This window comes from Mytilus edulis, chromosome 2, assembly GCF_963676685.1.
Source record: "Mytilus edulis chromosome 2, xbMytEdul2.2, whole genome shotgun sequence".
Taxonomy (NCBI): Eukaryota; Metazoa; Mollusca; class Bivalvia; order Mytilida; family Mytilidae; genus Mytilus; species Mytilus edulis.
The window spans coordinates 20452668-20480273 of NC_092345.1; the positions used below are offsets into that span (position 1 = coordinate 20452668).

The 27606-nt window shown below is 32.9% G+C and overlaps 1 protein-coding gene across 1 annotated transcript; it reads right to left on the reverse strand.

Moving 5' to 3' along the window:
- Positions 1-396: 396 nt before the first annotated feature.
- On the reverse strand, positions 397-26542 carry LOC139510760 (acetylcholine receptor subunit alpha-type acr-16-like). Its single transcript, XM_071297288.1, has 2 exons — positions 26507-26542; positions 397-1029 (listed from the first exon to the last, which is right to left on the reverse strand). The coding sequence occupies exons 1-2, from the start codon at positions 26540-26542 to the stop codon at positions 397-399; spliced, it is 669 nt and encodes a 222-aa protein (XP_071153389.1).
- Between the last annotated feature and the right edge of the window lie 1064 nt (positions 26543-27606).

A 27606-nucleotide genomic window follows, 5' to 3' on the forward strand; every position in this document is an offset into this window, starting at 1 on the left:
CGGAAGCAAATTTTACAAGAACAATGATACAGAAACAAAATGACTTTGAACGGGGCACCACAGTTAATTGAGTCCTTGTCTTTATAAAATATCTGGATACTGAAGACTACTAATATTGTTATATGAATGCTGAATACGAACTGATGGAACAAAAATATGTTGAAAATAGAGATATTGTTGCTTGGTGGAAGTTGTTCTAAAGCTGCAGTCATGTACACTACAAATGTTAAAAGTAGTGTAAATGAAAACGAGGTTCTTTCGCCGGACACAACAGGCAGAAAGAAAACTAAACAATGGCTAAACATCAGAATAATTATTGGTAAGATAATGTTTAAAAATGGGAATAGATATTCTCGTTTGATCGTAAACGAAAATCCTATTTCATCTGCTGTTAAATTAAAACTCCATCAAGTGGAGTGTTTGATTCCTATGATATACATTTACAGAAGTTAATGGTATAGCCCATTCAGCATTTCCAATTGATGCACCGAAAACCATTCCTCTTACTGTAGACAACGTCATTCCACTCAATACGTCAGGAGTCCACACACTTATTATACACCTATGTTCATCGTAGGGATAACGTGTAACATCTGAGTCACATGTGATTTGATACTGTCCGAAAATGTTTAAAATGGCACCCCCATCGGCAGTGTATGTTACCATAGTAGTTTCGATATCCATCATGTTACTGAACGTGAACAAAGAGTTCTGGTTCACACCATTCCGAAGAACAAGAGCAGGTACCCACGTTTTCATAATAGGCAATTGGGTGTTTATAATTCCATTATAATTCAAGGGATTCCACATCTTGAATTCGTCCTTCCAAAAGAAAGCAAAAGATGCAGTAAAAACTAAGTTTCCAGAAATTTCATCGTAATCTTGTATTGTATTCATAGCAAACATAACATCCACATTAACAGGTTGTGATTGGTTTATCCTCGGTTTAATATGTTTTGATACGTTTGTGAGAGATTCGTAAAGTGTTTGAATGTCATTATGTAGAACTATGCCCTGTACAACAATCACCTGAAACACAATCAGATATAATATAAATAACAGTATTCATTTTGAGAAAGCAAAAACAGCAATATGTCCCCTTGCTTTCTTACTAAAGTGCAATGATTATAGGAATCTTGAGGATGCACGACTTTACTGATTCAATTCTGTACTTAAACTAATTTACATAATAATGAACTTCCACAGGTCAGTAAATTGTTCTATTTTCAAAATGTTTACTATATAATATGACTAACTAAGAAGATACTGGGAAATCAATCAAAAGGTGTTATCTTGAATACTATATCATATATCAAAATTAATAATTCATCAATGTCCACAAAGTGACTACAATTAATTCTTCCAAAGGGACACTATGAACACATTGATATTAATGGAAGCCAATACCAATCAAATTATGTGCTAAATTTAAAAGTACCATTAGAGTGCTTATTTAAAGTACCGTTGCTATTTGTCTCAGTTATTATTATAAATTAACAATTTTCTTATAGAAAACCGAAGAAGGATTTACATCTTATTGTAGAAATATGTGTCGTTAAAGGGTATAATTCAAAGTATTTTATAAATTTTATATTAAAAAAAAAAATCGGTGTCCAGCAAGTCTTAAAGTTGTTCATCTATTTGATATTTAAATTAGGTAATCATATTGTACATTTTTACAATGGTACAGAGAAGACAACAAAGAGGATAACTTAAATAATGAGTTAAAGGCAGCTAGAAAGTATCATGGCAAAAATGAAAAGAAACAATAGAGTACCAAACTTTACACACTCAGGTAGCTTTAGAATTAGCAATTTAACTTCAAACAAACGTGTACCACTTCATACAACACATTTTAGAGTTATCTCTCTTAGAACATTCAGAATAGACCCGTTTATAATTTTCCATCCTAGAATCTGTTCTATGGTAGAACTGTCTGATTCAGTTCAAGGGTAGAATTTATGTTTTATACAGATTGATTAATAATTCAGGGGAATTTATTACAGGTAAAATATTTGGACTACAGTAACCTTATATTAATTTTTTTTGGAGGGGATTGTATTTTTCAGAGTTCCTGATATAAATGATACTTATGTGCTTTAGTATAACTATGTAAATTTTAGCACGTATCAATATTAACAATAATTTACAAAGCTAAACAATACAAGAAAACTATAATAACTTAAAAAGGAACAGTTATAGTATAACTAATCGCCGTATTTTAAGACGTCTGTCCCCATCTGTGACTTGTGAATAACGTAATTTTAAAATGAAATAATTTCAAAACAGATAAAAATAAAGAATAAAATGTCATTTTGTAGGAAGAAAGATAAGAAGTTAGCAATATCCTTTAACTCTACTTTCCGCTATATAGATGACGTTCTTTCACTAAACAATTCAAAATTTGGTGACTATGTGGAACGCATCTATCCCATCGAATTGGAGATAAAGGATACTACAGATACAGTTAAGTCGGCTTCATATCTTGACTTACATCGAGAAATTGACAATGAGGGTCGGTTGAAAACAAAACTTTACGACAAAAGAGATGATTTCAGCTTTCCAATTGTGAACTTTCCATTCCTAAGTAGCAACATTCCAGCAGCACCTGCATACGGGGTATATATCTCCCAATTGATACGATATTCCCGTGCTTGCATTTCCTATCATGATTTTCTTCATAGAGGGTTACTGCTCACAAGGAAGCTATTAAACCAAGAGTTCCAAATGGTGAAGTTGAAATCATCCCTTCGTAAATTTTACGGACGCCATCACGAGTTGGTTGACCGTTATGGAATAACCGTTTCACAAATGATATCGGATATGTTCCTTACGTCGTAACTACAATCCCCTTCCCATTCATGAATGTGACCTACCGAATTAGACTATTTACCGGATTTGTAATCACATAAGCAACACGACGGGTGCCACATGTGGAGCAGGATCTGCTTACCCTTCCGGAGCACCTGAGATCACCCCTAGTTTTTGGTGGGGTTCGTGTTGTTTATTCTTTAGTTTTCTATGTTGTGTCGTGTGTGCTATTGTTTTTCTGTTTGTCTTTTTCATTTTTAGCCATGGCGTTGTCAGTTTGTTTTAGATTTATGAGTTTGACTGTCCCTTTGGTATCTTTCGTCCCTCTTTTATCAATGTGGAAATTCTTAATTTTTTCTTTTTTAAAAATTTTGCATCTAATACAAATTGGTGATTATAGAGCAAAAAGTACATACGGCCGAGCGCAATTTAGAATGTGTACATGAACAGGTACCATTTTATACTTGTTTTATGTTACCAATATCTTCAATGATAATCACGTTTTCAGGAAACCATTTCTATCTTTGTGTGCCATGTGAGAGCCCGGTAAAAGGCGAATAAAGTCTAACCTGGCATTCTTACTGAACATCCTCTCCCCGCCAGTAATCGTCTGTCTAGCAATCAGTTCGCAAGGATCACAAGATAGGAAGACTCGATGGAGAACATACACACGTTATTTTACCTTTGAGATTATCGGAATTTATTACAATTGAAGATTCACATAAATCAACAATACAATAATACTTATAATAATAAATAATAATAGAAATTAACAACGGTATCAAATAATTTTATTTGAAATTATTGTGATAAAATAAAAATAAGTACACATAGATTAAGACATTACAAAAAAGGAAAGAGAGTAAATAAATAACTGAACAAATAATAAATAAATAAAAAAATAAAACAAAACATCAAATTAAGAGGTTAATAAATAAATAATTATAATCAATAATGAATAAGTAATTACCATAAATTTCTATATGGAATTAATGGTTTAATCAATATTGATGTTAATTGTGATCCGTGACAAATTAATGAGTAAACCATTTCCAACGAATTTTACAGTTTTTGTTGTGCTGTTATACCACACTATGACAGGCGAGGGGACGGTTTACCTCACATAAACATGTTTTACCACGCAACATTATATGTGTGCCTTTTAACAGTTAACGAGGCTGTAATTAAGAAGTTGTCATTGATTGCTGCCTTTCCCTTTTGCTTTTAAAAAATCACTCATGTTCTCGAGAATTCGTACGAATCACTTCGCATTTTATTGTTTACCTCCTTGTCAGTCCAAGAGCTTAATAAAATTTGACAAACTAATCGGGGTACTTCAAATTATGTCTCCTTAAATTCTGTCAAAAATAGTATTATAATTAATATTAATAATCTATATTTTTGTTTTTCTTTCAATGCTACATGTTTGTAGTGTTTAATGTCTATCGTTTTGTAATTAATATGCCTGTCTGTTTGTTTCTTTTTGTTTTGTATTTTAGTAACAATTCTATTGTTTGGATTTTAGACTAATAAAATTCTTATTCTTATTTCTTAATAGAAAACATACAATTCTTATCTCATAAACTATAAAGAAAGTTAAAGAATTAATTTTGCATGGCCTAATAGACTGATACTATTGTCACATATTCAAATTTACTGTACTGAAAACGAGAAAACATTCGTGACATTAATTGTTTTTACTATTGTATGTTATCATTCATTATCTCCTTCCTTGCTGTGTCAAACTTAATTCACGATATTGTGGCGACGATTTTCATATAATTTTGCAATGAAACAGTTTTAAAACTCCTTGTTTTAGGAAATTAAGTATTGCATGTTTTCATTTGGAACTTATTAGTCTAATAGCAGCAGTGAACTAAGATAAAAGTGTTTTAATTAACTTGTTTAAAGATTTATGTATGACGGATATCGGTGATACACTCTGTTATACAGAAATTTATGGTATTTGGATTCAATTTAGGTATGGAATGTTTCTTTGCGTGGAACTATTTTTGATATTTATACGAGAGTGCACCCAAACTAAGGAATAAAACATTACGTAATTGACTTTAATTAGAAGGATAATAGAGTTCTGTTTCCATGAATGGACGCCGCAACAGTAATATTATATAACTTTAGTAACTTTAAAAGCTTACTTGAAGGACATTTGTATTGCAATAGACAGACAGACATACATACATACTGGAGCAGATAGTATGGATTGTTCCTCTTTCCTCTAAACTATTTTGATGAAGTATATTGTCGACGAGAAGTATGGCGCGGTGGTCTTAACTGGGCATTTTTGTTTCCAAAAACCACTTTAGTTCATGTACAAATTTTTTAAAAATAAAAATGATTCCTTCAGAGTAAGAATGTTGATTGCGAAATTAAATTCTCTATTAACAGTCGGATAACTATATACAATACTTTTCCATTTTTTATTTTATTTCAAGGAACAAGAGGGTTGATTGATTTTTTTGTTTTGCTTGACATGCACAAATACTATTAATATAAAGGACGAGCATAACTTGAGAACGATCATTTAACTTCAAGGTGAGATTTGGGTGGGGGTCGTATTGTTTTAATATTCTGATCACCAACTTGATGAAAAATTTTTTTTATACTGGTCAAGCAGATGACACAAATATTATTCTGAATGCAAATTTCCCCCATAACTTATAGTGTTTAATATCGAAAAAATTATTTGATTGATAGTGTCGAAAAACTGAATTTTCTCACTCAACTCACCCCCCCCTTTTTTTTGGAAGAAATGAAGGACATGACAGGTGATCTACCCCAGGGTCAAAATGACAGAACATAGATGTAAGCTATATAGACACAGTGTATGCGGGGTTGCCAAGATGTTTCAGATGCAGGTGTTCCTAAAGGAAGACAATATTGGGCTAAATATTTATTATATACAAAACATACATAGAGTAACATGAAAACATACTAGCCTTAGGTATCGAATCGTCCATAAATGACGATACTGCAAAAACATAAATTGTTCAACATTAATGATAAAACTTTATTTGTTCAACATTAATTATAAAACATAATTATATATACGAAGATAGCAAATAATCCCGCGCAACAAATTACATTTGTCACTGTCAATCTTTTTCCAAGTACAATAAAACAATCTGATGAAAATTGTTATTGATGTAGGAGGATAAATGTGCATGAAAATAGCTTTATTCAGAAAATTCCTTATGGCGAAAGAAGATATTTATACACCAGAAAAACATTAGAACGGAAACTACAGAAAAACTTTCTGGTTTAAACAATGTATGCCCAAAAATATCATTCGCTGAAACAAAGCGGATAAAAAATAAATAAGTTGCACAATGGCACTATATTGTCAAAATTTAGAAAAAAAGTTGTATATAAATAAATAAATAAACTTTCAATATAAAAGATAAACAATTACAAAATTCCAGTATTTGCTAACGGAATTTACAAAAAAATCCCCAGAAATTTAAAGGATACACAATGACGTTATCTATATTGGAAGATTCTGAGAACGTGTACATTCAATTTAAAGGGTAGTGGGGGTGTATAAAAGTCCATGTCATGTCAAAGTAACTCCAAAACATCAATCAGATGAAGAAACTAAATACATGTATGAAGTACACCAAGGTTACAAGTTTCACAAATTCTATCAATCGTTTTAGTTGCAGTTTAAAAAGAATAACACGTTTTTTTTCATGGATTTACATTCATCAGGAACGAACAAACTAATATTTTTTGAAAGCCAATGAGGTGTTAACACTTCAAAACTTACAGAGCTAAATGAGGGAAAACGGTAATTATAAGAAGAGTCCCGTTTCTGAAAAAGTTCATCGGCAGGTACCAAAACAAATAATACACGATAGTCTTGAAGTATACATTCTGGGTACTGGCGTTGTTTATCATTTTAATAGCGTGATATAGTATTTCATTTGTTTTTATTGATATTACTTTTTTGCTTAGTCTGTTTTTGGTGATATTCATTTGTCTTGACTGCATATATATATACATCCCGACATTGTGTTATTGTTCTATGATAAGTTTTGCTTATCTTACATATGCCTTATAGTGTTTCATTTTGGCTATTAATGACGTGGCTCTGTACTTATGCATTCCGTCATTGTTTTATGATAATATTTTGTATTCTTGTCTTTCATGTTTGCTAATGTGCTTTGTATATATGCCTATTTGTGTTTCTTTGTTAACAAATAGAAGTTATTAACGACCTTGACTGGCTATACAGCACTCGCACGGTCGGTCTTTGATACATATGACGTAGTTCTGTACTTATACATCCCGTCAGTGTGCTATTATAAAAATTTTGTATTCTTGTCTTTCATGTTTGCTAGTGTTCTTTGTCTGTGCTACTTTGCGACATATTTGTTTGTTTGTTGTATTAGTGATAACGATTATACTACAATGTCGACTGCTGTACCCCATATTAGTTGGGTTTGTTTTGTTCACAAATAGTTGTCAATATAATGGAATTTGATGCGACTGTCATTCCTAATGTCGTAACTACAATCACGTTCCCTTTTCACGAATGTGATCTACCTAATTATACTATTTTCCGGGTTTGTAATAATACGAGCAACACGATGGGTGCCACATGTTGATCTGCTTAACCTTCAGGAGCACATGAGATAACCCCAAGTTTTTGGTGGGGTTCGTGTTGTTTAGTCTTTAGTTTTCTGTGTTGTGTCTTGTGTACTATTATTGTCTGTTTGTCTTTTTCTTTATTAGCCTGGCCGTTGTCAGTTTATTATTTTTGATCTGTGAGTTTGAATGTCCCTTTGGTATCTTTTGTCCCTCTTTCATACAAGGGAGAGGTTTAGCTAGCTAGCATTTGATTAGGGACTTTCTATTTTGAAATTTCATTGGAGTTCAAATTTTGTTTTTTATTTTTTAATTTATTATCAATCATGTTAGTACAAAAGAACATATATTTTTTTTAAATATAAGTGAAACACAAAAATCATCCAGTTTTAAGTATTGCAGTTAGGAAATTTCGAGTTGACATTGTAAATTTTAATGACACTTATACTGAAAAAAAGACGTAATTATATTTATTTTTTATTGTAAGAATTATGAATGATATACTTCTTAATTAATATAAATTTGGTTTGCAAAGTTATTAATAAAATTGAGAATGGAAATGGGGAATGTGTCAAAGAGACAACAACCCGACCAAATAAAAAAACAACAGCAGAGGGTCACCAACAGGTCTTCAATGTAGCGAGAAATTCCCGCACCCGGAGGCGTCCTTCAGCTGGCCCCTAAACAAATATATACTAGTCCAGTGATAATGAACGCCATACTAATTTCCAAATTGTACACAAGAAACTAAAATTAAAATAATACAAGACTAACAAAGGCCAGAGGCTCCTGACTTGGGACAGGCGCAAAAATGCGGCGGGGTTAAACATGTTTGTGAGATCTCAACCCTTCCCCTATACCCCTAACCAATGTAGAAAAGTAAACGCATAACAATACACACATTAAAATTCAGTTCAAGAGAAGTCCGAGTCTGATGTCAGAAGGTGTAACCAAAGAAAATAAACAAAATGACAATAATACATAAATAACAACAGACTACTAGCAGTTAACTGACATGCCAGCTCCAGACTTCAATTAAACTGACTGAAAGATTATGATTTCATCATATGAACATCAGGCACAATCCTTCCCGTTAGGGGTTTAGTATCATACCATCATAACATATATGAGAAGAACATAACCCGTGTCATGCCAACAACTGTTTTTAGAATAAATGTGTTTAGTTCCGATGCAAAGACCTTATCAGTGACTCAATATTAACGCCAAAATATGCAATCTTTAATGACTTGACAACAGTATCGTAATTATATACCTTCTTAATAAGTCTATTCAAAGGTTTTGTAAGTTTTTGAGGTGAATACTGACACCTTTGTGCTTAATAAAGAATATTTCCATAAAAAATTGGCTGTGAAATACCTGAACGTATTAAAAGTCTGCATGTTGAGCTAAATTTACGAATGATGTCTTTTTACCGATGATAAAATTTAGTAAATGTTTTGACTAGTTTGTGATATCGAAAACCCTGGTGTAATAATTTTTCAGTAATACATAAATTTCTCTCGTTAAAATCTAAAACATTGTTACATACACGAGCGAATCGTACAAGTTGAGATATATAAACACCGTAAGATGGTGACAAGGGAACGTCACCATCTAAAAACGGATAATTAACGATAGGAAATGAAAAATCATCCCTTTTATCATAAATTTTAGTATTCAGCTTTCCATTAGTGATATAGATATCAAGATCGAGAAAAGGGCAGTGGTCATTGTTAGTATTAGCTTTATTTAAAGTAAGTTCAACAGGATAAATTTCATTAATATACATACTGAAGTCGTCATTATTGAGAGCCAAAATATCATCCAAATATCTAAAAGTATTATTAAATTTGTTTATCAGATGTTGTTTCGATGGTTAGAATAAATGATATATGTTTCATACATGTATGTAGTAAAATCATGCAAAAACTCTTCGTAATTACTGGGGTAAAGAAAGGTGGACTTCTATCGTCTTCGTTCTTCTTGATAAAAATCCCTTGCTATAAAAGTGAGGCTTCTGATGGCTTGTGCGAGATGTATAAATACCTAGCCAGGTCCATTTTGAACGGGGAAATTGTAACCGACGTCTCGTGTTTGGAATGGGTCATGCTCCCAGTTAAAAGTTAAAAGTCTACAAAAAAAACCAAACCCAACCACAAACCTGAGGGGTCCGTTAGTAGCATGTTGCAAAATTAAATGTCTGATCCTTATCCAATATATTCTCTTTTTTAGTAGTAATACAAATTTCCAGCATTCAAAACATATTATATTTAATGTGTTAGTTTTAATTTGATTTTGTCTGGAATATGCACGAAATATTTGTCTGTTAACACATAAAAAGCAACAATAAATCAACATCATAAGTGCTTGTGCTTTTGTTTTACTTTTACTGTTGGATTGTTTTTTTCGATATCCAATTAACGTGGCTCGGTACTTATACATCCTGTCTTTTTTGCTGTTGTGTTTTGTGTATGCGACTTTATTTCTTTGGTTCTAATGACGTGACTCTGTACTTTAAAAAAGATCATGTCAGCATTTTATTGTTCTATAATATGTCATTATGTTATATTTCTATTATAAATTAGAAAGTACGTGGAACCACAAACGTCAAAATTATTTAATCTCGTAGTGGAATGAACCATTTGTGGATTCTTATAAATTCTATAGAACTTTTGTACTATTTTAAATCTCGGTCTATTTCTGAAATTAATTCTTACATATTTTTGATTTTTTAACCCTGTTTGCTAACAGTGTCCATGTGAAATTTTAAAGTTGTTTGTATAAATAAAGTGAACGACAAAAATATGCGACGTATAAATTTTCTGACGTCAGACACGCGAAATTATTTCTTTGAGAATTGTAACACGATGATGACTGCTGTACCCATATTTTGACTATTTTATTTATTAATGTCTGTTTAGTTCACGCATCATTGTAAATATAACGAAATTTGATGAGACTGTCGTACAAAGTGAGAGGTTTAGCCTATAAAACCAGGTTTAATCTACCATTTTCTACATTTGAAAATGCCTCACTACAAAAGTCAAAAAGTCTGAAAAGACCAGTTTTTGTCTGAATTTGCATGAATTTTTACTCGACATTCATGATTTGTATGAATAATTTTTAAAAATTCTTGACATAGTATTGATTTGTCTAATAAGGTTCTTGATTTTTCTTGACAAGTGTCTTGACAGTATGAATATTGTCTTAAAATTTCTCGACACTTCCTGTATCCTCTGATAAGAGTCTGGATTAGTCTCGACCAATTCTTGACTGTCTTGAATTTGTCTCGATCTGTCTTGACATATTCTTGACATTCTTAATAATGTCTGAATGTGTCTTGACGTATTCTTGACATTCTAAATAATGTCTGAATGTGTCTTGACGTATTCTTGACATTCTAAATAATGTCTGATTATTGAATATGTCTCGACACATACTTGACAGTCTTAAATATGTCTTGACACTATCTCAACAGTATAAATTTCGCCTGAAATGTGTCTGGAGCTATTCTGCACCTGTTTATGACATTCTATTACATTTATATACTCCTTTTTATTATGGCTAAACTAAACTTTGCAGAATCAAGGATTAATTTGGTATAGTAAGATACCCTTTTTGTGCACCTAAGTTGGAATACCCTGAATAATACCCCATGTAGTTTAATTTTGATATATCTTTATTAAATGTACTATAATTAATTGTTTTCACTTGGAAGTAACTGACAAACAGCATTTAGATTTTTGCCATTTTGCAAAACTGCCAGTCAAATTTGCTTTACTAAAATAGGTGTCTAGAAGGCAGTTTTAAAATGTGACCAGAAAAGGGGGGGGGGGGCTTTCGTGTAGATCAAAGAATTTGTTCTCATCTTGATTTAAAAACCTTATTCACGTTTTAGAACAACCAATAAACATTTTTTATACAAATTGTGAGTGTTGAATTTTATAATTTTTTATCAAACAAATTTTGTGATAACTCCTTCCTAAAAAGAAGGGACCCATTATGAATACTTTTTTTTTTATCATTCCTGGAGTAGATAATAATTTTCTTTTAATCTTTGGAATGGTCGACAACTGATAAGTTGTATGGCTGATTACAGGTAAATCAGTAATTTCTTTTTGACAGTGGCGTGTATTCTGGGGTGTGGAACATCCTGTCCATGTGTAATACTTTATATATTTTTCAACAAATGACATTACACAAATGTTCTTCTGTTAAATGAATGATTTGTATATCATCATAATTTGTTATTTATATAAACCACATTTTTGTACAATGAATATTTACCATATTAACCTTGAATATTATGAATGTAGAATGAAATATGTCTACAGTATGATTGGGTTTTTAAAATCATTTAATTAATAAGAGTTTTAGGAATCAAAATTTGTAATTTTTTAAAAACCCGCATTTAGATTGTTTTAAATCAACACACCCACATTGAAATTATTTTATACATTAAATTTCATACCATATATGCATTTGTAAAAATATTTAGATACCAAATTTCACATGTCTAACTTTCATTTTTGTTGTAAGAAGTGTAACTGAAAACAACAGTATATTATGTAAAGAGAAATAAAGATTAAAGTTATATGATGAATATTGGTCATGATTTGTAAAACTCAGAACTGTCAAGTAAATTTAAGACACAATTCAAAATGTTCAGAATATGTCAAGCCATACTGAGAAAAAATAAGAATGTCGAGAAATTTCAAGACAGTTTTCAAATGTCAAGAATATGTCAAGAAATTTTCCGACTATATTCAGAATGTCAAGAATATGTCGAGTAAATTTCATACAAATTTGATATAAATGAGATTTTGTCAAGAAAAATTAAGACACAAGTCATACTTTTGGAGAATGTCGAGTAAAAGTTCATGCAAATCAAGACAAAAACTGGTCTTTTCAGACTTTTTGACTTTTGTAGTGCCTGTACCAAGTCAGGAATATGACAGTTGTTGTCCATTCGTTTTTTATGTGTTTTTTCGTTTGATTTTGCTATATGATTAGGGACTTTTCGATTTGATTTTCCTCTGAGTTCAGTATTTTTGTGATTTTACTTTTTGTACCTCAAGAAGAGTATTCTTAATATACTGACATTCCTCAATGGGATTGTTACCATTTATTCATACTTAAATTAATTGCAATTGAATTAAATGTTCCAAGAATATGACAAAATATTCTGAGCTGACGACGATTATGATGAAATAGTGTCCAATGTGCAGTGGCAAATACTGTAATATCAAAATATGTCTCCTCTGTACTAGACCGACACTGAGTCAAATTTAAACGTGCTAGTAAACAAGTTAAACAGTCCACAGGAAGATCTATACATATATTTTCCACCAGTTAAACTTACAATTTGAATTGTTATTGGATTTAATGAAGATTTCAGAAAAATAAGCATGCCATTTTTTTTTAATGAATAAAATAATATCATTAATATCACGGTGCTTGTCTATCCCAAATTCATGTATTTGGTTTTGATAATATATTTGTTATTCTCATAGGATTTTGTCTAATGCTTAGTCCGTTTCTGTGTGTGTTACATTTTAACGTTGTGTCGTTGTTCTCCTCTTATATTTAATGCGTTTCCCTCAGTTTTAGTTTGTTACCCCGATTTTGTTTTTTGTCCATGGATTTATGAGTTTTGAACAGCGGTATACTACTGTTGCCTTTATTTATAGTACAAAAACTTTCATATTAAAAAAATTCACAATGATCATAAAGCGAAACTAAAGTTCTAACTGTGTATTGCTACCTTATGATATCAGTGCTGAATATCATTCATAAGAAGACATTAACAATCAAAACCAAAGGATATTTACATCAACAGTTATAAATAATAATTAGGAAACAACACGAACTCCACTAAAAACCGGGAGTGAAATCAGGTGCTCCGGAAGGGTAAGCATTTCCTGCACCGTCGTGTTATTTCTGTGTTCAGTTCGGTAATGAGGGAAGGTTCTTATATATGACGGAGGAAGAATATCAAGATATAATTTCTGATTATGACTTTTGTCATAATGGCCAATCAGCTCATGATAGCGACCGTAAAATTTCTTGAGTGGTCATGACCTTAATTTGATTGGTTCATAGCCCTGTCTTAGAATTTTTTGAGAAAGCAGTATTCCTCGTTCAACAAAATCAACGTATTTTGAGCTAGCTCTAGAGTAACGTATCAATTGAGACACATATACTCCATATGCTAGTGCCGCTGGGATGTTGCTACACAGAAATGGAAAGTTAACTATAGGAAAATTAAAATCATCACGTTTGTCATAAATTTTGGTATTCAACCTACAATCAGTAGTCATTTCGAGAAAAAATGTCTTAATATGAAGCAGATTTATCTGTGTCGGTAGTATCTTTCATTTCAAGTTCACTCGGATATATTAAATGTAAGTTATCACTGAATCTATTATTTTTAAGAGACAGTACATCATCAATATATTGAAAGGTGAAATTAAAAGAATCGGCTAATTTCTTTTCTCCTTTCTGTACAAGCCTTTGGATAAATTCTGCTTCATAAGAATATAAAAACAAATCTGCAAGTAGAGGAGCACAATTGGTACCATTGGGATTCCAATAGTCTGTTGGAAGACCAAACCTCCAAATTCAACAAATATGTTGTCAATTAAAAAGTCCAGCATGGCAGTGATATCCTCGTCGGTATATTTTCTCCTTGACTGTATGATTTTTCACAATGTAAGCTGAATTCTAGCTCAAAACTAGATATTTAAAACGTCTAGTGTCCTTTTTGTTAAAGAAACATAAGCTGAAGAGTTTTTTTTCAGTCGAGCTTTTTAAGTTTAGTATGTAGAATAGTGGTATAAAGAGTTGAAAAATCAAAGGTTTTATATTGGTACAATGTTTTACTGATTGAGATTGTAAATTCACCAATAACTCTTTTGAATTTTTCAGTATCCACATCTGATTAAAACCACTTCTTGAATATGCCGTTTCGGAATATTTCTGATATCCTTCTTTGACTGTAGTGAGTATGACAGTAAGAACTTTAGAAAGGGATTTTAGTGCAACACTTGGAAGAACCTGCAATATACCTTTCCTTATAAGGATGCTTGTGAAGCTTAGGAATCCAATATAAGGATGGATGGATTGATTGATTGTTAATTGCTTAACGTCCAGTGGCAAATATTTCATGCATATTCAGTACGAGAACAAGTTCACAATAAATATTATAGGTAGGTCTTGAAATAAGAAGAGTCCATCCGGGATGATGGTCGGGGGAATTTGGATTGTCACTGGAAAATGAGGGTATATTGGATAAGGACAGAAATTTTGCCTTGCAACAGGCCATCTACGGACCCCTCAAAGAGTTGTTGCAAGGGTTCTTAACGTGCAAAGAGCGTGGCACTCTCCTTACACGAAGCATCGGATTTAACGTCCCCAATCTGACCGGACGTGACTGCGAACTTGATACATCCCGCACAGCCAAACGGACGCCTCACTTCGGAAAGCGTTTTACTGCCGGTCGGAAGAAGACCATATTTCTATTCCAAGTCGCCCTTGGGGGTTATATAAGGATGGAAGATCTTCATCCTTTGGATTAACACCAAAGGGGATTAGAACCGATTTGTGGCTTTGAAGTTCTGCTTCCAATTGATTGGCTGTGGCTCTCTGTATTTCGGATCCTTGGACAAAAGTTGTCTAAACTTGTAGTTATTGACTATGTTTAGGTCTCCAGAAATTACATGGCCAGCAGGATTATACACGAAATGGGAATGTTAAAAGTTACTTTGCCGAGTAATTCGTGCAATATAGCATTAGGCCCGAGAACACAGTTATTTTGTAGTGCATTTCTTATACGACAATAAATTCAAATAATTTTTTTTTTTTACAGTGTTGTGTACTACTAGTGGGACACATAATATCAAATTTATAGAAAATTCTACTAGCTCTAACTCAAAATATTGCAGTTTTGTGTTAAGGTCTAAAATTCAGTTTAATTTAACCTTTTTTTAATGGTCCAAATCACTACTTAACATAAAGATTCAGCATCTAATTTTTCTAACATGTAATTACACCTCCTACTCAATATTTCATGCATTAAATATCAAGAAATAAATTGTGAAAGTGTGTCAAATAAAAGTTGCAAGTTATACACGGTTCACACTTTGGACTATATTGGTAGACAACGAACACAAAGGACGATAACTGTGTCCTTCCGACCATTATCATTTTCCCCACCAACCGCTCCACAAAGGAACGGACGTGACGACGCACCTAAACGCACGAATGATGTTCACTAAAACTAAAGTTTTTGACGGATTTGCAACGAACTCGAAAGTTGTCTATTGAACTCCTCTTTTTGTCGACATTTTTCTTAATGGTATGAGAAAAGTACAATTAGCCATGAAATATCTACGTTAAATTTCATAATTTCAATTGATTCTCTTTATTTCCTCCGTTTTACTGAAGATTTACATTTTTAAGCACAAGTATACTAATTACAAGAAATGAACAACATATAAATACAAAAAACAATTAAAGGACACATACAAAAAAGAAAAAGAAAAAAAAGCATATATATATATATGTATACTATATCTACAAAAAAAATCAATATCTGTCTCCTTTGAGTTGTCACCCTAAACATTGCACCAAGAGCATTCCCTACAGCCAGGCCATACGAATAAAAAGGATTTGCTCCACCAACGATGCTGCCAAAAAACGACTACAAGAACTTCGCGGTCACCTAAAACATCGGGGCTAAAAGAAAAGACATTGATAAAGGTTTATCTCGTGCTAACATCAGCCAAGATGAACTTTTACAATATAAAGTCAAGAAGGTCAACAGGAGGATGCCTTTTGTGTTGACTTACCATCCAAAGTTTGACAACTTATCTCACCTTATCCGCAAAAGTTGGAAAGATATCGAAAAACATCCTAAACTATCCAAGATCTTTCCCGAGCCACCTGTACTGGCTTTCCGTAGGCCCAAAAGCCTTAAAGACTTGCTGGTGAGAGCTGAGTTATTCTCTCAAGCAGGCTCGTGTAAGGGTTGTGGAAACAAACGATGTCTGACTTGCACACACATACTGATTACCCAGACTTTTAACAGTCACTCCACTGGTACAGAATACACCATATTTAGCAATGTTAATTGCAAGACTACAAATGTTGTGTATCTCCTACAGTGTAAATGTGGTAAACAGTATGTTGGCGAGTCAGAACAGCCGTTTCACAAACGAATGAACGGCCATCGTAGCGACTACCAATTCAAGCCAGACTCCTCTTAGTCGACATTTAAGATCCCCTGGCCACACTAAGGCAGATCTCAATCGACTGACCATTACAATCATTGACCACAACTCTGCTTGGTGTAGGGAGGGTAGACTTACTCGGGAAAGATTTTGGATAAGAAACTTTGGCACCACATGGGATAAATGAAAAGATGTAGTTCGACACCATGCCTTCACATCTGGGTTATATATTTACTTATTATTACAGTCTCTGTTTCTATTTCTTTACCTTACTCATCTCTAAAACAAATCTGTTGAATATAACTATTTAAATTGCTTAAATTTTTTAGGGATGTATAAGTACAAGCCACGTTCAACTTGTTTACTTTAGTCAAAATTTATTTTTATATTTTAACGGCCGTTTGTTTAAAACATCACAGACTCTTATGTAACTACACTACCGTTGTCAAATCTAAAATATTTACAAATTTTATACACCGTTCAGTGCTGTTTATTTGAAAATTTTTTGACGCAATCTCTCTTGTAACAGCATAATTGTCGACACCGTTAAAGCTTCAGAATTGTGCTAGTTCATATCGTACATTATTATTTTTCTTTAAAGCATATATTTGAACTAAACGCGCGTCTGGCGTACTAAATTATAATCCTGGTACCTTTGATAACTATTTACACCACTGGGTCGATGCCACTTCTGGTGGACGTTTCGTCCCCGAGGGTATCACCAGCCCAGTAGTCAACATTTAGGTGTTGACATGAATATCAATAATATGGTCATTTTTATAAATTTCCTGTTTTCAAAACTTTGAATTTTACGAAAAACTAAGGATTTTCTTATCCCAGGCATAGATTACCTTAGCCGTATTTGGCACAACTTTTTGGAATTTTAGATCCTCAATGCTCTTCAACTTTGTACTTGTTTGGCTTTATAAATATTTTGATATGAGCGTCACTGATGAGTCTTCTGTAGACGAAACACGCGTCTGGCGTACTAAATTATAATCCTGGTACCTTTGATAACTATGAACTCTCTGATGTAATTAGTCATATAACCTATGTCGTGTTTAACAAATTTTTAGAATGGTGTAAGCGTCTTACCTGATGTTCGGTTTGACTTTTTTATTGTATAAATTTCAAGATTGTAACAGCTTAATCTAAGTAGACCGATAATTGATTCATTCAACATCACAATCATATATACGGATGAAGGATACCTGTTATCCGAAACATTTATAAATAATTACATTTATAGTTCCTTTTTATGTTATTTGTGTTATGTACACTTTTAAGGCGTTTCTGTATACTATATCTACATGCTTCATTGTTATTGATGCAAATATTTTAGTGACCACAATTAAACCTATGCTCAGATAATTTGCCTTTAAATTTTCCATACAGATGAAATATTATCTGCCAAGCAACACATAATGTTTTTCCAGTTGTCAGAGTTCACAGAATGCATAAAATCTGTAATGCCACCAAGTAAAAGTTACGATTATATCGCTATCATCTTGCTGAAAAAAAGCGTACAGATTCCTCGACTGGTAAAACGTCCGTAAAACATGTTATTTCTTACATCCAAAAGTTTTTCACAGTGTGGACTCTTTAAATTCGGAATATCGCGCCAAAGAATTGAGTGCACAAAGAATTAACTCAACCTTAACGACAAAACCCCATTTGTTCTCCCATTAGTCGCAACTGCATTGGAAAAGATTGTTTTATTATACCGAATAGTAGTGTTTGCACTTGATGAATATTTTTTTAAGTTTAAGTTTTCAAATTGTCGTATATTTGACAAACTCCGAGTTAAACAGAGCTGTTTATAAAATAAGTATTTATTGAAATAACTGGAATTTAACATTATACAAATTCGAACAGACAGCCTATTAAAGACTGAAGTAACTATGATAGCTTTCACTTAGAAATCAAATTCACATTGAATGTTACATTACAATTTCTTATCATGGGTGTAAATGTGAAGTTCTCAAGAAGTTTCAGCACATTATCCATCAAGTTATTTGCTGGTTGTTTGCACAAGTTAGACATATTGATAGGTTGATTTTCATGATCTGCTTGAACATCCACTGAAACACGACAGTATTTGGTTCTAAATTTTCAACCAGTGGTTCCGTAAGTTTGTCAATTTGTTCTTGGGAGAGATTTATTTCTAATTCAACTTGAATTGGTTCCTGTGAGAGGATAACAACTTCAACAATCTCTTCGGTATATACGACAGATGCTCATAGCGCACGGCTAATTTGAATTTCCTTTTAGTTGTTACCTTTCCTGTTGTTTTTTTTAAAGTTTGAGATGTGTCCGTACACACTCATAATATACCGATCAGAAAACTTGTTAACAAATCTGTCAGTTTCTCATGTTAATATATAGTTAAAAATACATTCACTGTTATAAACTTGGGCATGCTCATACGAATTAATTGATAATTTAAGCGTTTCAGTATTTGATATTTACCATTTTTATTATGATCAATGTCTTATCATGTAAATTAAACGAACATTTCTTCTGATTTTTCCTCCTCTTAAAAACAATACAGCAAACGAATTCAACCCATGGCAGTCTAAATAGCCTTTTTGACAATGACTGTGTCTGTGCATACCCGCACCATAATTGCCTTTTTGTGTCATTTTGAAGTTGCAACTTTTCTTTTATTTTTTGTTTGTTTGAAAAATTGGCACCATGTTTTAGTGGAATCGACTGCCAACCTCGTTCATTCGAGATGACGTTTTTTAATTTGAGGAATCAAAATTATTTCCAAAAACAAACGGTACTGTCCTACCTTTTGTTGTGACTTAAAAGCTAAAATGCTTTTTCTGTTTCTTGGTTACATATGTCATCGCTCTGTACTTATATATGTCGTTATTGTTCTTTTATCATTTTTGTATTCTTGTCTTTTCGTTTTTGCTCATGTGCTTTGTCTGGGACGTGGTTCTGTAGTTAAACATCGCGTTATTGTGTCATGATAAATGTTTATTTATATATCTGCTTGTTTTATAGTGATTAAGATAATACTACAATGTGGACCGCTGTACCCCTATTTTCTACATTTTCACCTATTATGTCTATTTGTTTTGTTCACACATTGTTATCAATATAATGGAATTCAGGTATTTCCTAATAGACGTGATGGCTTAAGACTTTTGTTTCGTTATATATATGTCATTTGTCTGTCACCAACTGTGTTTCACAAGTTTGTCAAAATGGCTGCCCTGGTTTTACAGACATGATAACTATTGACAACCATGGGCATATGTCTTGTATATCGAATAGAACTCATTGCCTACCTCAACAATACAAACTCTTCCATATCTTTGTTAAATATCAATTAAGATGTTGTACCTGTCAAATGTTGTATTCTCTTATTATTTTTGAACTCTCTGTCCTGGTGCTCCTATGTGCCGTTTTGCAAATTGCATTGTATAGTTGTGGTATTAATCACATACCATTATTTTCTTCTTCTGGAAATATTTTACTTCTTGGGTGTTCAGGTCAAACAATACAGAAAACTACCATCAAGCTTAAATGTAAATACATTTATAAATGCAAAGCTGAAAGGTATTTATCATACACAGATATTCCATAATTAATTTTACTCGATGATAAACCTCCTGAATTACACATCTACACATCTACAGTGAAATGTCAAGGAGATCAAAACCTCAGTTTTAGAATTTTTTTTTTTTTTTTAGATTTTAACTATTATAAGTGGACATTTGAATTAGTTATTGCTAGTGTACAGATGTGTGGATGTAATTTCACTGTTCTACTAATGGAGAATTATTCGACTATTTTTTAGTTCTTTTAACAATATATTGGATTTATTTACAAGTGCTCCAATATTGGATGGATATACGAAAGAGGAAGAAGTTGCCACATGATTCTGAGTTCCTTCAGACGACACTTGTCAAAAACAAGAACATCAAAGGAAGCCAGATCATGTATTTTCATATTTAGATATATCGATGCTGTTCTTTTCATTAAAACTATCTTATCTTTTCTGATAGGATTCCGTTAAAACATCTTCCAGAACTAGGAATTTATGACACAACTGTCACGGCTTTCTTTGCCTCATTTTTTTTAACTTTAATATCTCAGTACTTGAATCTATGACAAACAAGACATTTTTTTGAAATTATCTATTTCCCTCACCTTAGTACCAATATACCAACTACACCTGCACGGTACGGATTATTTTCCCACCAAAAATGATCTTTGATGATGTTCTACCATGTTTAAATACAAGTTAAAAAAGTGAATGAAATACATTTGTAACAATAGAAAGATTTAAAAAATATACATAATATATGTCTCTTTTGTGATCAGAATTAGGAATCAAGCTGTATGGATGTCCTCATGATTTAATTACAAATGTTGTATTGATCCAATCAAATACCTTTTACTATTTGACTCGTTTTTTTTATGAGTTTACCTTACAGTTATTTTTATTTTAAACATATTTATTTATAGTGGATTGGGAAACAAGTTTTGCAACTTATATTAATCCCTTTCCACTTTGCGGGTTAATGCTTGAACTGCTTTACCTTTTTTGCTATGTCACATTTTAGAAAAATAATAAAGAATCGATTTGAGGGATACTTCAATCAGACTGCATATATATATATATATGACAATCATAAGAGTGTCAACAATAAGCATTTCCCATTTTTACAAATAATCTCATCAACCTACATGTACTCACTCAACATGCTTGAGTTAGGAAACTGTGGGCTCCTTAAGCAATTCTTAACCCAAGTGTATAATCTTTTCTTCTTCCCACAATTTCCCTGCATATCCTCCTCTGTCAAAACGGGTATGTCATATTCCTCACCAACAACCTGAAACACACATGCCAGTCTAATAAAAGACTAGTGCCTCACTTTCACCTAATTTTACATGCTTTAATTTTGCTTCAATTACCCTTCACCCTATATTGTTATATTATGGTAAGGCCAGGGGTGTGTTTACATGCCGCTGCCACAAGTGTCCCATTGTCTGTTACTTTGTACATTCAGATATATATCGATACACGATTTGTTTGGCGATCTCCTACAGTTGTTGAGCTAAAGCTTTAATGTTTTGCAGGATGTTTTAAGAATTATATAAGGTGTGAATGCAATAGGAATTTGATTTTCATCAATTATTCTCAATATGACAGGTAGAGGTAATTGAACATCGTCATCTATTTAGTCAGCCAAAGACGTTTACTAGTCGGGCAAAGGCATCACTCACTACATTTAAAAACCCACAATAATCAAAAGCAAAGCAGCAGGGGGCAGTTTATTTCTTTTATTATAAATTCGGAGCCTGATAAGAGAGGGGATATCATTTGCGTTTAACGATCTTAAACAAACACATTGCATTAAAAGAAACCAACAGTTTAAATCAAAAGAAAAGCTGCAGGGGGCTTATTTATATCTGGCCTATCTGATTTTTATAAATTAAGAGACTTATTAATAAGTGAGGTGGTAGGCGTACCTAATACCTGTGATTACAACCGCTTTAGCCGTTGCTCCCCGCATCCTCGGTACCCCTTTTTCATCTTACTTGCCTCTTCTTTCAATTTCAACCTTGTTTTTTCACTACTTGCCCACCCCCATCTGTGTTCGCTCCATTTTACCATATACCACTGTTGCCCCAACCTCAATCTCAATAGTTGTATTAAAGGTCTCTAATAAATTATGGGTCTATTCTTTAAAAATTTGCATTTACAGATTACAGGTTTTTTAAAATAAAGTTTGAATATAGTTTTCATAAATTATTTTGCACATATTCAGACAGACACGTTATAAAATTACAGTTTACACACCCACGTCAGAGTACCATATTTTCCTCCCCGAACCGGAGTGATAAAGAACAGTAGGTTAGTAGTACTTAGATTAAGACTTGGGTACATGTACCTGCACAACACTTGTGGTTTCCTTCCTTTTCAAATATACATCGAACATGTCTGTCGGTGTCTGATGAGGCAACCTCGAAAAAATGGCACTTAAAATGACTAAAAAACCCTGAAACGGTGACTTTGGTCCTGGCATTTCCCATTTTTGTGCTATAGTAACTTTATATAACAGGATGCAGATTTCTACAAAAACTTGGCAAAACAATTTCGGTCTAATTCCGGTAAGTTTGACTGGTGGGATATTCATATCCGAGCTCATTCGGTATTTTAGAGCTTGCAGCTGCTTCTCAAACTTTGTAAAAAACGTCACTAGTATCTCAGCAGAAATTTGACGAACTATGAACATACCAAAGAACATGTCCCTTTCTTAAGCTATATATTATAAACAATCCGTATCAACTTCACAAATAAGACACGATGGTCTTGAAGTATATATTATATATAAGGACGTAATATAATCTCAATAATGAGATATAATATTCTTTTACATGTCTTTGTTAATTATTACTTTTACTGCTTAGCTGATGATATTCATTTGACGTGGCTCGGTACTCATATATCCCGTTATTGTGCTATAGTGAAGTTTTGATTTTTTTTTTATCCGTGTTTGGCTATGCTTTTTTGTTTTTCTTTGTTGACATATTAGTTTGTATTTCTGGTGATTAAGATTATAAACTGAACTGCTGTACCCCTCTTATGACATTTTTACCTGTTATGTCTGTAAAAAAATACAATGGTTAAGCGTAGTTTTTTGAAAAAGAAATCATGAGCCCGGAGTTTGGTTATTTCACACATCTTTGCCATTATAATGAAAATTAATGCGACTGTCATAAAAGTAAGAGGTTGAGCTAGTTGTGTAACAAAGTGTAATCCACCATGCTCTACATTAGAAATGACTATATCAAGTCAGGTAGGTATATGACGATTGTTATCCATTGTTTTGATATATTTGAATGTTTGTTAATTTACTTTTATGCATATATAAACTCGTCTAAACATCAACCCAACAATGTTAGATCTGTAAATTTGCGAAAGCAACTTTTTTGTTCTTCCCTCGCCGGGATTCGAACCCATGCTACTGTGATGTCGTGACACCAAATCGCCTGCACTGCAGCCGTCCCGCTAGACCACACGACCACCTGGACTCTACAATAATAAAGCTTTCAGTGGCCGTGTGTTACCTTTCCTCGTCAGTTTTAATCTAGCGGCGTACTACGATACTTGATATATAAGGCATGGAGATGTTATTGTTACAGATCAGCTCAATTATCTATAGTAAAGGATCGTACACATTAATGCAAGATACAGTCACAGAAAATAATTATATTCATAAGTACGTCTGAGTCAGTGACAACTCTACAACAGATCGCCATCAATGATGGTGATATATGGATGTGTACATTATGTATATACAACTCGTCTAAACATCAACCCACATTGTTGGGTTGATGTTTAGACGAGTTGTATATACATAATGTACACAGCAATGTATCACAAGCCATCAATGATGGTGATACATGGCTGTGTACATTATGTATATACAACTCGTCTAAATGTTTAGACGAGTTGTATATACATAATGTACACAGCCATGTATCACAAGCCATCAATGATGGTGATACATGGCTGTGTACATTATGTATATACAACTCGTCTAAACATCAACCCAACTTGTGTACATTATGTATATACAATGGCTGTGTACATTATGTATATTGGGTTGATGTTTAGACGAGTTGTATATACATAATGTACACAGCCATGTATCACCATCATTGGTGGGTTGATGTTTAGACGAGTTGTATATACATAATGTACACAGCCATGAATCATCATCATTGATGGCGATCCGATGGATACATCAATATATATATAAATATATATAATGTTTTCATCATATACAGGATCGTTATTGAGTGACTACAGATTGAGCGCGAAGTACTATTTCTTCGACACCTTTTATCTCCCTTTTGCAATTTAAAGTACCAGGAAGTGTGATGGGGTGTGAGTAACAAAAATCCGGAAAATCGTAGATTTCATACGAAAGTGCAGATACACAGAAAGTAATTAATTTACTTCCATCATGTACCAGTATATTTGTAATTTTACTTTTTGCTTTCCGGTGTGAGCCAATGCTCCCTCAGTGTTGATGACCTTACTTTGACCTATAATGGTTTACTTTTTCAAATTGTGACTTGGACGGAGAGTTGTCTCATTGTCTCTCATGCCACATCTACCTATATGTATATGTCATTAAACAATAACACAAAGACGAGATGTATAAGTACAGAGCCCACGTCAAATGAATACCACCTCAAAACCAGACTTAGATATAAGTATTTTTCATAAAAATTAATAAAGGTATACTATAAAATATTGTTACAGATGTTAAACAACTTCAGAATAAAGAATGAATACTTCAATACCATCTGTTAATTATCAACGCGGACTTTAAACCTGCCGATGAACCTATTTAAGAAAAAGGACGAGACGTTCTTTGACATACCCCTGATTCTTCAACTTCCTGATCAGACACTTGTGCCTTTTATAGACTAATAAGTTGTTGCATGCTGTTTTGAATTGTATATTCCATATGCAGGCGAAGGACTTTACGATTCGTCAAAAGAGGGGGGATAGGACCTTTATCGGGACTCCGAGATCGGGTGTTTTTAAGCTCGAATCTATTTTCGAATTTCGGGATGTCGGGATTTAGATTTATTTAAATTCGGGACCTCGGGATTTCGTGTTATTAAGCCCGGGATCTCGGGATCAGGAACCTCCTACCCCTTCTCAAAAACTCGTCTTTGTCAAATGATGTGTTTTTGTATATAGATTTTCCGAAGTACTAAGTCTCATCTATTCCTTATTCTTTTTACAAGACACTATTTGTAATACGATTTACATTCAAAGACAATATTACTGAAGCTTCGTGTACAGGAACAACATCATACTTATTGTGATTGATGATAGGCATATCACAGCCTCTTTGTCTCTGAAAACGGACATTGGTCGATCATTCACAATTTTTCAACTTATTAATGCGACGTTTTGACCTATTCTGACACAGGGTCCAGTTGCACTTTTCGTTTAGCCATGCTCTGGCGTAGTCCTCAATGAAATCCATAACTTTTTTTGAAGTTACTCATACATAAATATTTGGCATCTATATAATAAACACAATTAACCTCATGCTATAAAAGAATAAGTAACTGTCCTTTGCCTGCAATATTGTTCGGATGATTTGTAAATTTGTCCCTGATAAGAGTTGAACTGACATTTCTTATATCAAATTAGGTGTACCAACCAGTTGTTTTACAAGGGCGTTTAAAAACTTGTATGGAAGCATTTGGAAGACCACATAGGTTGGCCGCTCACAGATAGTTTAACAATTAGATAAATCAATAAACAGTAAATAACAGTTGGCACTTATTTATGATATCCCAATAACATTGCAACTGATGCTTAAAATCAACGTTCACAATTTGCTTAAGACGATGCCATCCCATATGATATGTTTAATTTTAAAATAGTAGATTATTTATCAATTGATCTTCCAAATCAAATTTGTATTTTGACAAAAAAAAAAATGACAGATGTAGTTATATCTTAACCAATAAATATCTGTTTTATTATACGCATCTGTCTAAAGCAAATATCGGCTTTGGTTAGGATAAGAAAAGTAAAAATTTACAGGACAAAATAATCACAAGTGTAAACTACTTATCATAACCTAAGCCTAGTACAGTAATTTAGAACAGCCAGGACGGTGAAGTCAAACAAAAAATAAGCATTGTAATTATTGAACATATATATCAAACACTTAAAATATTGTTGAAATTCCGAGAATATCAAAATACCAATAAATACCTTGAATGGTCGTTCCTATAGTCAGGAACGGGCGATTGCTCTTCAGTATTAAAGTCGTCTGTATTAGCCATTAGTTCATTACCTGTAGAGGATGATTTCTGGGTAGTTCTTCGGACATCTTTAGATTGTCTATCTGATGACCTAAATCTAACCCTACGAATACTACAATATTGATGATACTAATACTCTAGTCGCAAATGTTATCAGCAAGACACATATCAATGCCTCTTTGTATTCGGCTTTACTTATAGTACCTTGACTGCATTATCATACCATGTATCGTTGCTAGCCTTGGAAGTATGTTTGCCAGAGCAATGTCTGAAAACCTCTTTTCTTTTGGCAGCATTATCAAATATTTGCTATAATTCAGGAAATTTGTCTTTCAGTTCTACAATCACCTTCTAAATATTACGCTCTTCTATTGACTCTGAACTTTTCTCCATAAAGTACAGTATGAGGTAAAGCCTTTTTTGTTACAAATTTCATTTGCTCGGTCACCAACTGTATGAAGTATGCCTAACATGAATAAAGAAACAAGTCTACAAGAAGATTGTCTCGATTGGAATGCCGTCTGTTTGTTGAATAAATTAAATATGTCCTCCACACGATTTCTATTATGTTACCTTATATCATAGTTCAAGTATAGCTTTCAGCTTATCGCAGACCTAAAAAAATTGATAATTAAAACGGCAGATTTTTTTAATTCTAATGCACCAACGTTTGTAACGTTCATTTTGATTGGATAACGTCACTTATTTACATGGCATCAATTGATGCTATCGGACGCAAGCGCAGACGGCATATGACAGATTTTAAATGCACGTTTTAACGTTGTTTTCTGTCAGTTTCATTAGAATGGAGATAACAATATTGTATTTTAAGCTCCGACGGCATCAATTGTGGATTTGATGGTCGCAAATACCCGTTTACTGTCTCTGCTAATGCGTCGCCAGTAAACTTAATTTGCGACCATCAAATCCCCAATTGATGCCGTCGGAGCTTAAAATACAATACAGTTATCTCCTAATTACCATAAACCTGTACTTTTAATTCTCTATGCACTTTTGGTGATTTGATAAGTAACCTGCGCTAAATCTAACTAGAATCAAATATAAATAAATTTGATATTAGAGAAGACGTCATACTTAAGTTAATATGAATTGACAGTTCAATAATGGATCT